Raw genomic sequence first — 16,349 nt, forward strand, 5'->3', positions numbered from 1 at the left:
TTAAAAAGATACAGAATAATACGTCGGCGAGATGGACGGTAGAGATCGTTAGATAAGGACACCTGGTTTGGTAGATATGCAATCTGAGCTGTCCGTTGTGCGTGGGGCAATTGATGGCGCGAAACAGTTAGTCGGACAGAGATAGTGATGTGATTCGGACTTTGATGATAAAATATCGTATAATAGTTTTCATTTTCCTCCTCAAACTATTTTCTTTCTAAATACCTTCTAGAGTTTCAAAATCATCAAATTACTTTGCTTGTTAATTATCCTAATGTGCTGGAGGGGTAAAATACTAAAAGGAACAATAAAAGAATCAAGATTCGAATTTTTGGATGAATATTTTGAATGCCGGCTCTGTGATCTGAGATGAACATCTATGAAATGTAAGAAGGTCATGTTGAGGCGTGATTGTTGGTGGTAAATATTGACTGTAAATTAAAATGATCTTTCTCTTTCTAACGGCTTAGTAAGGAGACACACAAGTTATAAAGATAAGACTAACATTAAAGAAATATGAGACTCGGTTATTTACTTAATTTAACAATCCATGGGGTGCTAGTTTAAGACTATGAACGTCCAATATGATCTCCTCTTAGGAAGCAAATAGGAGGCAGAGAGACCTTATATAACAATGGAGTGTGAGAAGAACAATTAAATGAATAGAAAAATAAAATGTGATTTGAGTGTCTTATTCTTCCACTACGCTCCTCGCCTTCTTTTATAGCCATTGCTCAGGCTACTGATGTGGTATGTTCGGTTGACCGATCGAGCTTTTTCGTCAACCAAAAAGCTCACATGGCAGGTAAAGTCTCATCTGTTGGATATTGGGGCATTAAATGAACCAAAACGATTTTGAGGAAGGAAGCCATCAATTGTTGAAAGTCGTAATTGACTTCAAAATTGAAATCTACGATTCGCGTAGATAGATTTAGACTATTAATTTGCTCAAAACTGATTAAGGGTGAATGAGAAATTTATGTTTAAAGTCGGCCCAAAATAACATTTATTATTCATTAATAAAGTGCATGGGAGAATAGTCCCACATCGGAAATTCTCGATGTGTATTCTCTACTTATTAATGAAGATGTGTTAATGGAGTCAACACAAAAATAAAAGGACAGGTGCTCCCTTAGCCCAAGGCGAGCAGGTGCTCGCACCTGTGAGCTCGCCACGTGCGCAATGGGCGCTTTGTAGGCGCACTTTGCACTTCGTACGCATCGTCGCAGGTGAGAATATTTACTCAATCCTCTCTTCTCTTCCTCAAGCATTCATCTCATCTTGTGCATTCAAGAGTCCAAGAAGTCTACTAGAAGGTTCGCTGGTCTCGGAAGTCGTCGTGCTACGATTCCGAGACGTTCGTCGTCGTTGTATCTTGGGAACGAATTGCAACAATCCGTTAAGCACCGTAGCGGATAATATTATTTCCCCCCACAAATTTTAAGATAAGCCTGAATTTATCAACACCATCTACTCAACGGTCCTTGCTTCGACTGTTTGCTAAAGTGGCGAGCTAATGTAACAGATAAAGGCTCATCTACTCTACTGTCATTTGCTCACATGGCAAGCTGACATGACAAATGGATTCCTCCATTCAACAGTCCTCATCCAACCCTTTGCTTTTGGTCATTTGAATCTCCGTATCTTCTGGTCATCGAAACACTTTTTCGGTCACTTGAAATTCTCTGAACTTTGCGCATGTTTACTCCTGGCTTCTTGTCTACAGCCAAAGATGAAGCCACTCAGGGGCTCTCCTGGGTTGTAGCCCAGGCCTGAATGGCTCCATGCATATATCATGTTAAGGGGGAAAAAATAATACCAAGTAGAAAAAAATAACCACTAAGAAAATACCAAATAGGAAGCTTTGTTTTCAAATTTTTTTATTAATTCCAAAAATTTTAATTTACACTTAGGTTGGAAACATGTTTCACACATTTATTGTTGACAAATCTTCTTTTTACCTCTTATAATTTTATTTTTAATTCAACTATATATTTGTTTAATTAAATTTTATTATTATAATTATAAATACGAATTTCTTCTTTCTCCTGTCCATTCAGATTAAATTTGTAATATACATGGTTGCTATTTCTTTAACTACTAGCCAACTACGATCATGGAAGGTAGCCCTTATTTCTATCATCCTCATCCTTGACTTTGAAATCACAGTCCAATTCTTTGCCTTATTCGCCTCGCTCGTCCCATCATCGTCCTCTACTCGTCCTCCCTCGACGATATCGTCTCCCTCCTCCCTCTCATTTACTTGTCCCCATGCTCTTTCGCTGTCACCATTTGTGGCCAGGCTGCCATCGCCGGAGGCGTAGTTGTCAACATGATCACTCTCGGCTGCAGCTTCCATGATTGGATTGACGTTTCCTCCACGTCGGTATTGTTAGTGAGAGCCCTAGAGCCGATCATGTGATGATTGTTGTATGGACTCGATGTATCATATTTCTATATATATTTATAAATGTATTTCTTTATGGTTATTATACTTACTTGTATTGGTGCCAAATAACTGAGTATAATAGCGTCCTTAAGTAGAAGGTTCTTATCTATATCAATCGATTGGTTGAATTGATAATGAGATGATATAAAGAATACTACTCTTAATCATTCCTAGTCAAGTATTAACATTCAGGGACAATGTTAATGCGATGAGACTAGCATGTAGGTCAACTCAATGACTTGATCTCATAAGTCCTGGATATTAGATATCAAGTTGACACATGGGTATGCATTGGAGAATGTATACTGAATGCCCCACCATGAGAAAGTATCATGGATCGTTATATGAGTGTCATATACTTTCTCATGTGACTATTAGTATGACTATCAGTCCTTGGACCTGAAGTCACCATGGTTCCCTACATAAGGAGTTGCATACTTTGGCTTCGTCAAATGCCACCCGTAAATGGGTGGACTATAAAGGCGACTACTGGGTATGTAACAAATTATGCAGAGGGATGTGAGTGATGTAGATGGGATCTATCCCTCCTATATGACGGGAGTGACATCATGATTCTTGATAGAGTGAGACCACTAAGTGCATGACCATGCCCAAATAGGTCAATATGAGATATTGAGCTCATTTGATTAGAGTGAGTCTATTTGGAGTTCAAGACATAAATTGATTAGAGGATGACACGGTCTATACCTCAATTGATCAATTTAGATGTCAAGGATAGAAGGACATTGTCACATATTGTGAGAGTCATAATTAGTAGTCACAATGGTGATGTTGGATCTCAACATTCTTGTAACTTGGGTGATAATGATGTGTTGCTAGATACTGCTCATTACTTATGTTTCTAAATGGGTTTAGAAGCATTGCCAACGTTACAAGAACCTATAGGGTCACACACAAAGGGCAGTAAGATAGAGATTATGTTCATATGATGGACCAAGAAGATTAAGTTCATGTGATGAACCAAATTGGATTAAGAGTAATCCAGATTAGACTAATTGAGTTGGACTCAATTTGATTCATGTGTCGAATGAGTCTAATTTAGATTATGATTCATTGACTCAATTTAAAACAATGAATAGAGATTCATTCAATTAAATTGATTTGAATCAAAGGTTAGATTTGATCAACCATGGGAGATACGAGGTCAAGTTTGACTTGACTTGAGAGGGAAGATGAAGGGTCAAGTTTGACTTGACCAAATGGCACCTCATTGTGACTTGGCATGGGCCGACCAATGATGATGTTCCACATCATCAAGGCTACATCATTGTGTGCCACCTCATGAGGAAGACCAAGAGCCATGACTCTTGCTATTACATGGAGATATAAGAGCTCTAATAAGTGGGCGACCACATTGAATCAAGGCAATTCAAGGCTTCTTCTTCTTCCTCTCTTCTTCTTCTCTCCTTCTCCTCCATTGCCGAGACCTCTCAAGAGTACTAACACACTCTAAGTGGTTTTCTCCACCTTTTGTCTGTGTGGATACGTGTAGAGGAGTGTACACTTGACACTATGAGATCCGATAATCATTTGGACGAGCGGGATAAGGGAAGGGCATCGCTACAAGGGTAATACTTCTTTTTCATGTAGATCTAAAGTAGATCTAGTGTAAACAAACATGTACATGAATATTTTTATTTATCTTCGCACGGATCCGTGGCTAGCTTCGAGGTTTCCGCAACGCAAAAAGCGATTTTTGTGACTCGAAAGTCTAACAGGCATACCGTTACGTCGACATCGGAGGTAAGTAGTTGTAGATTAAGGTCTCGCGTCAGACGCTCGAGTATGGTCTTACACTGTGCTCATGGATAGACTGCCTCTATCTCATCGTCAACAGCAAATTCTCTAATACCGACATCAGCGATCAGACCTTCTACAATAACCCCTAAATTTTCAATATCTACAAATTAGATATTACTATCGGTAAATTAACATAATATTTTCATAAATAATAAAAAAAATCATTTAACAAAAATTTAAATCAGTGGAATATAGGAAAAGATGATATGATAACTTGATCGCACACAATGAACTCAGACCTCTTCTATGGTGTCTTTGACGGACTCATTCAATTTGACATCAGCCCAATCCATCTTTGATTTCTAGATCCATCCCTGTTTGTAGCTCCTCGTCCCTTGGATACATTGAACTCGTCGACTCATTTCCCATATCATCATTCTCATTTGCTGCATCTTCTATCAAAGTTTGTCATCTCCGATGCTCCTTCTCCTTTCTTATTCCTCACCATATTCCATTGGATAGCGAGCCATTTCTCTTACACACACGAGTTAGTGCCACAAGTAAGACTTAACTTAGACTAGTTTGACAAGACATCAAAACAGCCGTACTTCAAACCGTTTGGGGTTCTAACTGAGACAATTGTTCTTATCAAGGGCACTGGCACAAACTCAAAAGGATCTATCTATCTGATCGGTCACCTGGTTGATAAGATCAACTTTCACAATCCTGCATTCAAAGTAAACAAACTGAAAATTTACTTGAAGTTGAAAAGGAAGCTAAGAGAAACAGAACTAGTTTTATGCCTAATCGTATATCTGCTAGAACATTTAAAAGCCTCTTAACTACATTAACCAAACTAAGATGGAAATTTATACCGTAACAGAGTGGTTTTGCAGACCTTCTGTATGTATCAGAATGTTCCTTCGAATTCAAATGGAGGCACCCCATAAAGGAACTCGTAGCACAATACACCCGAGCCCTAAATATCCACACTCGAGTCATGCTTGTCCTATCTTTATAGGATTCACTGATGGTAAAGATTAGCATGCCCATTTCAAGGGGAAGTTAATCTAGTGTTTCCACACATGGTCTGGTTTGTCTACGGTTAAATGTGTGGACTGACCATCCAAAATCTGCAATTTTCAACCTACCCTGCATCAAGAATTCATTGTGTAAGCATTTTAGCTATTATATTTAGGGAAAAATGAAAGCAATAAGAATTACCTGGAGTCCAATCAGTAAGTTCTATGTCTTAATATCTCTATGCATCACATGCTTCCCGTGGCGATATATCAGAGCTCGTGCTAAAGATGCAGTGTACTGAAGAATTATGAACATGAAAAAACATATGAGCAAAAGGGAGGAGGAAAAGCTGATATACTAGCACAGGGACAAAAGAAATTGAGTTCAAGAATCAGAAAATGATAAATGCACAACAAATGTGTTCTTACAAAATGGAGCTTATAGCCTCATCTAATTAACGTCATATACAGCGAGAAAGGAGCTGTAATTCTATGGTTAAGTATTAGAGTTAGCACAGAACTCAAAATAGCAATTCTCCTCACTGAAGCCTTTGGACTTCTGCAGTTCCTTGTAATGTAGGTGTACATAGGAATGAAACTTATTCTAATTTACAAATGCACGACACTTGTACACAGGTGAGAAAGGAGCTGTAAATTCTATAGGTAAAAGATTAGAGTTAGTTTTCCATCAGAAACACATAAAAGCTTATACACTAATGACTGTTACTCTGCGTGTTAGCAAAGAACTCGCAGTAGCAGTTCGCTTCTCACTGAAGCATTTAGACTTTTGCAGTTCCTTGTAGAGTTTACCTGTCGCTACATATTCCAATATCAAGTAATTTCGAGTCTGTGATACAAGGAGAATCTAGGTAATTGAGGTGGCAAAGACAAAATACAGGTGCAATATGACCATAATCTTTATAAATCAAGAGATAACCAAACCTGATCATCGAAGTAACCATATAGGCGTAATATCCGAAGATGACTCAGTATCTCAACTTCACGTCGCAGTTGATGCTCAACTAGAGATTGCTTGAGCTGGCACTTGAATAGCACTTTCAGTGCCACAATATGGTAACTCAGCTTCACCAAAATGACACTTAAAAAATCAATTATAACAGGAATGAACGTACTAGCAAAATAAACTCTGGCTTACTACGCATTTGAGCAGTCATTTAATGGGAACAAAATTAAAGAGGCCATCCCACTGAAAATTTCAAGCTTGAATTTGGCAATATTATTAGTTTCAGAAAACTCCCCAACTCATAGACATGGCCAAAGTTGCCTCTTCCAAGGGGCTTCCTGATATCGAAATCATTAAGCGTCCATCTCTTCTCCAATACTGGATCCTTCAAGAAGACTGTATCCGGCGAAGAAATCATGAGACTCAAGAATTTAAAACCTTCGAATCCCCTATCAAACAATCTATTGCTAGATTTCCACAAATGCTTCTAGTAAAATTTCAAACCAAAAGAAGTAACAGACTTAACTCTTGTCATTCCTAAAAATAAGATTAAAATGAAAAACCCTAAATTTTGCCCAACAAACGAGTGCGAAAACGAAAGAATCTGCGGGGGAACAAATGGTTAATCAAACCCTAATCATCAAGCGACTAACGCGACAATACGAGCATGGATCTAGAAAACCAAGCCCATTAGCTCCGATTCCTGCTGCGATTCCGCGTCGATCGCCGTCGAGTCGAGTGCGAGAGGGAGGAGGGAAGCGTTGAATCGTTGTCGGTGGAAGAAGCGGACGCAACGAGAAGGAAAAAAAGGCGAGCGGCATTTGAATTTATACGACTCTACAACGGTCGGATTCTTGAAAGCGCAAGCCACGTCGTTCCACGTGGACCAAGAGCCCACCTACTTCAATCCACGTCATATTTTCTCTATTTTTGAAAAAAAACAATATTTCAGAAATTTAGAATAAAATAAATAAATCGATGACAAAATTTTCCTATTTGAAATAAATAAAATAAACAATTGAAATAATAATATAATATATTATTTATTTATTATTATTATTTTAACCATGCAACGTGTCGACGCCATGACCTCACCATAGGCCCCACGCCGAGATTACCTCTTGCCCCAGTCATTAATGCTAATTAATTATCCTAATTAAGCTTAATTATTAGCCTTCTCTGTTTTTTTTAACCTTCGCGAACAATTGAAGGGCGAGCGAGAGAGGACGTGCCTAAAAAGTTGCCCCAACGATTTCGAGACTTCCCTCCTCCGCCTCCCAGCGCGTGAGGGAGCGCCCGCGCCCTCACGCGCCGATCGGTGGTCGCTATCCATTCCTCGATCTCATCAGAGCTCCGGCGAACCTTCCGTCCTGCCTCTAAACTCTAAAGTCGGATCCAGGTGCGCGGTCGAATCCCTTTTGTTAATGTTAGTCGAATTTTTCAGCTTTTGTCTTGCAATAGGAGTTAATGCAAAGTCGATGATCGTTTCCTTCCTCTAGAATCGTCGTTTTTCTTCGGCTTTGTCGTCGGATTGTGGCATTCTGAGTAAATCGAAGTCTGTGGTAGATGAAAATTTTGAATTTTTTTTTTTTTTGTTCGCTGGTGATTGTGTTGTCGGAGATTTTCTGCCCTAAAGTTAAAACTTTGATAATGGATATAGCAGGAGAAGGGAAGAAATGGGCCGGAGAAGGTTACATGAACGTCTCCGCTGGACGAATCTCTATACTTTTTCCTGTATCCGTCCCACCGCGGTGACGAACAACGATGAATCCCCGGCCCTCCAAGGTCCCGGATTCTCGCGGGTGGTACATTGCAACCAACCCGGATTACACTCCAAGAAGCCCCTCAAGTACCCTTCCAATTCCATCAGCACCACCAAGTACAACATCATCACTTTCCTCCCAAAGGCAACCTTTGAGCAATTCCGTCGGGTGGCCAATCTCTACTTCCTTCTCACCGCACTCCTCTCCCTCACCCCCTTGACTCCCTTCTCTGCTGTCAGCATGATTGCGCCCTTGGCTTTCGTGGTTGGGCTCAGCATGATCAAAGAGGCGCTGGAAGATTGGAACAGGTTCATGCAGGACATGAAGGTCAATAGCCGTAAGGTTAGCGTCCATCAAGGAGAAGGACGATTCGGCTACAAGAATTGGCAAGAGGTTCGTGTTGGAGATGTAGTGAAGGTTGAGAAGGACAAGTTCTTCCCAGCTGACTTGCTTCTTTTGTCCTCAAGTTATGAAGATGGAATTTGCTATGTTGAGACCATGAATTTGGATGGAGAAACAAATTTGAAGGTTAAAAGATCTTTGGAAGTGACTTTACCATTGGATGATGATGTGGCCTTTGCAGACTTTACTGGCACAATCCGTTGTGAGGACCCTAATCCTAGTCTCTACACTTTTGTTGGTAACTTTGAATATGAAAAGAAGATTTATGCACTTGACCCTAGTCAGGTTCTTCTTAGGGATTCAAAGCTTAGAAATACTACATTGGTATATGGAGTGGTTATTTTCACTGGTCATGACAGTAAGGTTATGCAGAATGCTACCCCATCACCATCAAAGAGGAGCACAATAGAGAAACAAATGGATAAAATTATATACCTTCTCTTCACCATTCTTGTATTAATTTCATTGATAAGTGCAGTAGGTTATGCTGTTTTTGTAAAATTTGGGATGCCACACTGGTGGTACTTGAAACCATTAGACACCTCATACATCTACGATGCATCGAAGCCCATATTATCTGGCGTCTACCATCTTGTCACTGCTCTTATTCTTTATGGATATTTGCTGCCAATTTCACTTTATGTTTCACTTGAGGTTGTCAAAGTGTTGCAAGCAACATTCATTAACCGAGATATTTACATGTGTGATGAGGAAACGGGGAAAACAGCAGAAGCACGAACATCCAATTTGAATGAAGAGCTTGGTCAAGTTGATACGATATTGTCAGATAAAACTGGCACCTTAACATGCAACCAAATGGATTTTTTGAGGTGCTCCATTGCAGGAGTTTCATATGGTCTTGGTTCCAGTGATGTCGATATTGCTGCTGCAAAGCATATGCTATCAGAAGCTTCTTGTGAAACTGGTGAGGATAAAGATATTGAGGATCTTTGGGAAGGCAGTGGAGAAGGTTTAGGCTCACCAGAAAGAGAATCGGAAGGTAGCACTATTAGCATGGTTGAGAATTCGCATAACCTTATAATAAAGGGTTTTAACTTTGAAGATGAACGTCTCGTGCATGGCAATTGGTCAAAGGAACCAAATTCTGGTACAATTCTTGTATTTCTGAGGATACTTTCTTTATGCCATACAGCAATCGCTGAGCCAAACAACAAAGGGAATGGTTTTACTTATGAAGCAGAATCACCAGATGAAGGAGCTTTCCTAGTTGCAGCCAGAGAATTTGGCTTTGAATTTTCGAAGAGGACTCAATCAAGTGTCTTTGTGAGGGAAAAATACTCTCCTTCAGAGGATCCTGTAGAAAGGTCAAAGCTACATCTGAATATTTTTATCAGTCAATTACTTGTCTCCTTGGTAGGTCATGGAATCTAAATTAGTCAGTTCTACTATAGGGAATTCAAGATTCTAAATATATTGGAATTCAACAGCAAAAGAAAGCGAATGTCAGTAATCGTACGTGATGAGAATGGACATATCATTCTTCTATGTAAAGGTGCTGATAGGTACAATAGAATTACTCATATTATTATACACTTAAATAATGAATTATATTCAAAGATTCGTTCAACCAATATCATTGTGTTGTAACTATAAGATCCATTAAACAAACATCGCCCTTTAATTTTCTAAAGAATGTTTTTGGGTGAACCAAACAGCATCATTTTGGAGCGACTGTCAAAAGCAGGAAGAATATATGAGATTGAGACCATCAAACACCTCAATGAATATGGGGAAGCAGGATTGCGCACTTTAGCATTGGCTTATCGGGCACTTGAAGAATCTGAGTATGCTGCTTGGAATGTTGAGTTTCTTAAAGCAAAAACTGTGATCGGGCCCAATAGAGAATCTGAACTTGAGCGAGTCGCAGACATGATCGAGAGGGAGCTGGTTCTCATCGGTGCAACTGCTGTAGAAGACAAATTACAAAACGGAGTATGTTTCTTTATTGTTAAATTTTACTCCTGTGAGCATGCTGACCATGTAGTTTTCGTCATAGGTTCCTCAATGCATAGACAGATTAGCGCAAGCTGGTCTGAAGATTTGGGTTCTGACAGGCGATAAGATTGAGACTGCAATCAATATAGGGTATGAATCTCACTGATAAAAAAGATTATATCCAGAAATAGTCATTCCTTTCGAGCCTTCACGATAAACTCCAATGCCTATTGCAGATTTGCTTGTAGTTTACTTAGGCAAGGCATGAAACAGATACGTTTATCGGTGGATAGCAGTAATATATTGTCATTAGACCCTAAAAAGGTACATCATTTTGTCAGATTTTTGTTAATCAATCGTTGTGCGTTGCTCTCCACAGAACATTGATATCTACCATTTGTGTATTTTTACTTGAGAAATGACTCAGGCTGCAAAAGAGAATATCATGATGCAGTTAACCGATGCCTCTCAAATGGTCAATCTAGAGAAGGATCCTAACGCAGCATTTGCTTTGATCATAGATGGCAAGACCTTAACCTATGCCCTGGAAGATGACTTAAAAAAACAATTTTTGAGTCTAGCAGTTGAATGTGCTTCCGTCATATGTTGTCGAGTGTCACCGAAGCAGAAGGCTTTGGTAATGATAGAAATATTGAATACTCTATTGTTTTTTGCACCAACCAATTATTTCGAACAAAATCATCAATGGAGTTTTAGTAATGCACATCTACTTTGTTTAGGTGACCCGGTTGGTGAAAGAAGGTACAGGAAAAACTACTTTGGCAATAGGTGATGGTGCGAATGATGTAGGCATGATTCAAGAGGCTGATATCGGCGTCGGAATTAGTGGTGTCGAAGGAATGCAGGTTTGCAGTGGTTGTTTGTTTTATCGAATTCCAATTGTGTTTACGGGACTTTGAAATCATAAAACTAGTTTGCTAGCATGCTCATGTTTTTCATGCTGCAGGCTGTAATGGCTAGTGATTTCTCCATTTCACAATTTAGTTTCCTTGAACGGCTTCTTGTCATCCACGGCCATTGGTGCTACAAGAGGATAGCGCTGATGGTGAGTTTTTGGTTAACCATAGATTTATGCTTTTGCTGGTAATTCTCTAAAGAATGATATTCATTTATTGCTCAGATTTGCTATTTCTTCTACAAGAACATCGCCTTTGGCCTCACAATCTTCTACTTTGAGGCTTATACTGGCTTCTCTGGACAATCAGTATACGATGATTGGTACATGTTATTGTTCAATGTCATTCTAACCTCATTACCAGTGATATCGTTAGGTGTCTTCGAACAAGATGTATCATCTGATGTATGCTTACAGGTAAACGAAATAAACTTTTTATTATTTTATGCAAATATTTACATCTCCTTTCACTTTAGGTCAATTCATATTGTTTTGGTCTTTCTGCAGTTCCCAGCCTTGTACCAACAAGGACCAAGGAACCTTTTTTTCGATTGGTGCAGGATTTTTGGTTGGATAGGAAATGGGGTATACTCATCAGTACTGATATTTTTCCTCGGCATCCAAATATTCTCTAGCCAGGCATTCCGTGTCGAGGGACAGACGACTGACATGGCTATTGTCGGAACAAGCATGTTCACTTGCATTGTTTGCGCCGTGAACTTACAAATAGTTCAGCTAATGAGCCACTTCACTTGGATGCAACACCTCTTTGTATGGGGCAGCATTGCTACATGGTACCTCTTTTTGCTTGTTTATGGAATGTGCTCCCCGTTGATCTCCGGAAACGACTACCAAATACTCTCAGAAGCACTCGGCCCCGCCCCTGTCTATTGGGCTGCCACTCTTCTCATCGCTCTTGCCTGTAATCTCCCTTACTTGGTCCACATCTCCTACCAAAGATCTGTGAACCCACTCGATCACCATATCATCCAAGAGATCAAACACTACAATATGGATGTTGAGGACCGGCGCATGTGGAAGAGGGAGAGGTCGAAGGCCAGACAGAAGACTAAGATTGGTTTTACGGCAAGAGTAGAAGCCAAGATCAGGCAACTAAGGTGGAAGTTGCAGAAGAAAGTCTCATTGAGCATCCAGACTCAACCATGAGGCCAAGACCATGGCTTGGCCTCCGTTGCTTTGTAATGTTTTGACTCGCTTTGTAATGTTTTGGCTCTTGATCCATTTGCTTGTGTTCATCGAAGGGATGACATCTCGGCTACATTGTGTATGATATTTATACCTGCATCGACGCAAAGTTTCAAGGAAATAGTTTGAGAACAATGAGGTGCACATGGATGTGAATTAGCTTAGGGTATGCATTTTCATATCTTGTTTCAGTTTTGCTCTATGGATGTCGGTTCATGGCTACCTTTTTCCTTGTAAATACATGTTCATTGTAAAAGCACTTCTTGAGCAAGTCTCGTACTGCAGTCTTTCAATACTTTCAAGACTGTAAACTAGTCGGGCGGATTTTATCCATGTTTAAGCATATTTACAGAGCAAAACGCATTGAGTTCAATGTGTTCAAGTTTAACACAGTCAATACACACCCTAAAGCAGTTTCCCATTCAATTTCAAGTCATGTAAAGCACTAGTGCATTTGAATTACTTGTGATTGTGAGCACAAACAGAACAAGATATATATAATTTTAAAAGGACCGGACCCTTACTGTTTTTTTGCCTATACGATTTGCCCCTTGATACAAGAACACCCTGCTACAAAGAGGGCAGGGATCGAATGGAAATCCATGCATACAGATAAAGTTTAGTGAGGTGAAGTGAGCTCAGACATTGTATTGCTACAAGCAATTTCCCCAAAAATTTTATTTCCTCAAGACGTAACCATTAAGCAGCAGCGACCTTCCTTCCATCTTCTATGAAGAAAATTGCAGTTTCTGGCACCTGGTGGATAGCAAAATATAGATAAATTATTACACTTTAAATGAAGTAAATATGATGAAGGTGTTAAATTTGGCGGCCAAGGACCAGCATAGGGAGATGCAATGGCATGGAATGAGTAGTTAAACTAATTGAATGCCATACAGTTAACAGTGTCTCAAACTTGGCTAAACCCAGCTGATTCAATCTAGAACAGATCTCAATCTACTGAGGTGAAGAGTGATCAAGTTGGTCAAATATCAGGTAAAAGAAAGATAGGACAAACTGACCAAGCTTTCCAATTTTTGAAGTGTGTGTAAACTTGAATGTTTTTGAACTTTTGACAAAATGAAATGCAATAGACTGGCCTTGTCGCCTATTTAATCTCAAACTATAAGTGAATAGAGTGTATCATAGAGAATGTTCTTGTCTATTTTAAGGGAAAGGATAAATGCATGGTACTAAAATTTCCTTCAAATATGTTTTTTTTTTTCTACAATGAAATGACCATGATGAAGCTACCAGATATAATACTAATAGACATGAAAAAAACAGTGATAGATTACATCTGGCCAAGTCTCAGTAATGAATTCCACAATATCGTAGGCAATGTCTCCTTGCACATCAATCTGTTCTTTCTCGGTTGGTCCCTTAAATTAATAAACTAGAAGTTAGTATCTAGACAACACAAAAGCATTTCCTCCATCAACTAAACTATGCTAGGCTGCTGGCTTACCTTGACAACAGAAGCTCCTGTAGCAAACTTTTTACCAAGCTTCTTTGATGCATCACTCAGTTTTACACCTAAAAAAATCTCATAAATTATAAATACTGGAGACAGTTATATTTGTAACATGTTCAGATTTCTCATTTCTCAAATTTAGTAGCAAATAAAATTGTTTGGCTGTCACTCACCAAAAAGTTCAAGGCCTTTCACAACAGTAACACATTTGCGCTTATTGCGAACAATCTTTTCAATGATAACTTCTTGTTTCTCCTGGATCAAAATAAGCTAATCCTAATTAGCATATTATAGCAAAAACCATTAAGAATACAACATTAACTAAAACATGTGAAAATTTAGATTTAGGCAACCTAATTACATTGATTATCCTTCTAATCTAATGTTTCACATCGCTCAAGCTTCAAAGTCTATTATACCACAATTTAGATCATTTACAAAATCATGATTTCAGCGAACCTATCAATTTTAATCATTATAACATAGGTACAACCACTGAAAATGTTGCACAAATTGAAGCCTGTCCTAACTCTACTTGATAAACCATTTTGGATAAAACTATGGAGGATTGAATGAAGTCGATACCATGAAAAGAAACCAATAACTAAATGGATAATAGGATGAACTCAGTGTGTTACCAATATATGAAGAAATGTAAATTGACAAGTTAGTTCATTTTAGCTAGATGGGCCAAGATGAATAACAACGAATGTGACCTTTAGATAATTTATATTGAACTATACTTGACAACATATAAGGTTAAACAAATAACAAAAAATATCCAATACTGAGATTATGAGATAAGCTGGCAGTGATAAACTGGTCAGAAGGCTTACCAACAACCTCAAATGCATGAATATATATTTTTCATTATACAGATTAGCTAATCATCAGACAAGAATTGTGGATCCATTTTGCAGGCAATCTCAAATTCTTTGACTTTGATCATAGAAGAATAATTCACGAAGTCACAATAAATAATTCAGTCTCAATTGCTCTTTGTATGGTCAATTGAAGATTTTGAAACACAAATCTGTTTGGAAGTATACACACGCTATTTCTAACAGTATAAACTTTGTGCATAATAATATCCATCAGTCAAAGATGAAAATTATTTATTTGAAAAAACTCAAAAAGACTCGCATCTCCTAAGCTGAGATAAAACAAACCAAAGTTTACATAACTCACCTTCTTCTTTATCTTACCACCAGGAAGGCGCTTTACTTCCTCTTGCTTAGATGCTGAAGCACTACCTGTTCAAGGAATTCGGAATTTTAAACAAAGAAAGAGAGAAACAAGGTCATCTAAAGTGACACTGATAACTAAACCCTAGATATACAACGGTTGGAATCAGAAGAATTGATAGTGCTAAAAGAAATACACAAAAAATAATTCAAAATAGTATCCAATTTACAATGGCTGATAGTAAGCATCGGCCAAAGGAATTCTTTCCGACCTAGGTCACAAAATTAAACCACTCCAATATCAGACTATCGATTTCGTTTCTAAAGTCTATTTATAAATCAACATTTCAAAGAGAGCCCTCATCATTGATTAAATTTCAATGAAAAGGTAGATCAGAGAATACCGGGAGCTCACTTCCGACGAAGACGGATAAAGAAATGAATAACAACAAAAAAAAGTAGGCATCTTGAGTAACCTGACGGAGCCCCGCCCGCATCTCCCCCTGCGTCAGCGGAACCCGAGATCGCCACCGACTTCATCTGCTGGGCGGCCTTGTCCGCGTCCGTCTCTTCCAAAATTAACCCAGATTTATCATTCGGTGAAGGATTGGAAAGGGATAGAGACGAGAAGGAGGTGGTGAAGACAAATAGGAAGATACCTTTGAGGAGATCGGGGTACAGATCGGGAGCGTGGGTTCGGAGCCAGGGCTTGCACTTCTCGAAGTCAGGGCCGAACTCGCAGTACTCCGCGGGGAGGCTGCAGACGCCGCAGTAGAGGACACGCACCGCCTGCGGCTTGTCCGCCATGGTCGTCAACGTCGAGGGGGACTTCTGCACCCTCCTTCCTCTCTTCTCTTCACTCTCTCTGTCTCTCTCGCTTTCTCTTCCCCTCTCCGGCTCTCCCTCTCCCTCTCCCTCTCGTAGCGTAATCGAGAAGCGGAGCAGAAAATACAGAAGCAAGTTAGGCCTACAATGGGCCGGCCCATGCAATTGCCTTATTCTATTTTCTTTTTGTATACTTTTAAACAAACATAATGAATTTTATATTAATTTTAAATTGATAAATGTATAACTTTACCCTTACTACTTTAAAAATTGGAAAAATGCCCTCATAATTATTGGCGAGTTTACTTTTTGGACGAAAAATTGTAAAGTATTTTTTAAAAGAGAAAATGATACAATTCTACACAGATTAAAAGTCTTAAGGATGTGCTCTTTATTATAATAAATAGTCATATAATAAAGGATTATG

General features: G+C 39.0%; 2 protein-coding genes and 1 long non-coding RNA gene across 4 annotated transcripts; 1 reads left to right on the forward strand and 2 right to left on the reverse strand.

Moving 5' to 3' along the window:
- Positions 1-4,462: 4,462 nt before the first annotated feature.
- Positions 4,463-6,982, reverse strand: LOC121973711. The gene is made up of 4 exons (XR_006109725.1): positions 6,175-6,982; positions 5,435-5,530; positions 5,086-5,362; positions 4,463-4,936 (listed from the first exon to the last, which is right to left on the reverse strand). It is a non-coding gene; the product is annotated as an uncharacterized LOC121973711 (long non-coding RNA).
- A 429-nt stretch (positions 6,983-7,411) lies between these two features.
- LOC121973684 (probable phospholipid-transporting ATPase 4) lies at positions 7,412-12,736 on the forward strand. Of its 2 annotated transcripts, none has more exons than XM_042525078.1 (11): positions 7,412-7,595; positions 7,857-9,686; positions 9,774-9,884; positions 10,038-10,314; positions 10,379-10,467; positions 10,554-10,641; positions 10,745-10,954; positions 11,058-11,183; positions 11,285-11,383; positions 11,459-11,650; positions 11,741-12,736. In XM_042525078.1, the coding sequence occupies exons 2-11, from the start codon at positions 7,873-7,875 to the stop codon at positions 12,398-12,400; spliced, it is 3,666 nt and encodes a 1,221-aa protein (XP_042381012.1). In that variant the 5' UTR covers positions 7,412-7,595; positions 7,857-7,872; the 3' UTR covers positions 12,401-12,736. The 2 variants fall into 2 exon arrangements, with proteins under 2 accessions (XP_042381012.1, XP_042381008.1); XM_042525074.1 differs by having other exon boundaries at positions 7,860-9,686.
- A 129-nt stretch (positions 12,737-12,865) lies between these two features.
- On the reverse strand, positions 12,866-16,050 carry LOC121973701 (translation machinery-associated protein 22-like). Its single transcript, XM_042525086.1, has 7 exons — positions 15,757-16,050; positions 15,574-15,666; positions 15,102-15,166; positions 14,087-14,168; positions 13,908-13,975; positions 13,738-13,821; positions 12,866-13,195 (listed from the first exon to the last, which is right to left on the reverse strand). The coding sequence occupies exons 1-7, from the start codon at positions 15,902-15,904 to the stop codon at positions 13,139-13,141; spliced, it is 597 nt and encodes a 198-aa protein (XP_042381020.1). The 5' UTR covers positions 15,905-16,050; the 3' UTR covers positions 12,866-13,138.
- Between the last annotated feature and the right edge of the window lie 299 nt (positions 16,051-16,349).

This window comes from Zingiber officinale, chromosome 1B (assembly GCF_018446385.1).
Source record: "Zingiber officinale cultivar Zhangliang chromosome 1B, Zo_v1.1, whole genome shotgun sequence".
Taxonomy (NCBI): Eukaryota; Viridiplantae; Streptophyta; class Magnoliopsida; order Zingiberales; family Zingiberaceae; genus Zingiber; species Zingiber officinale.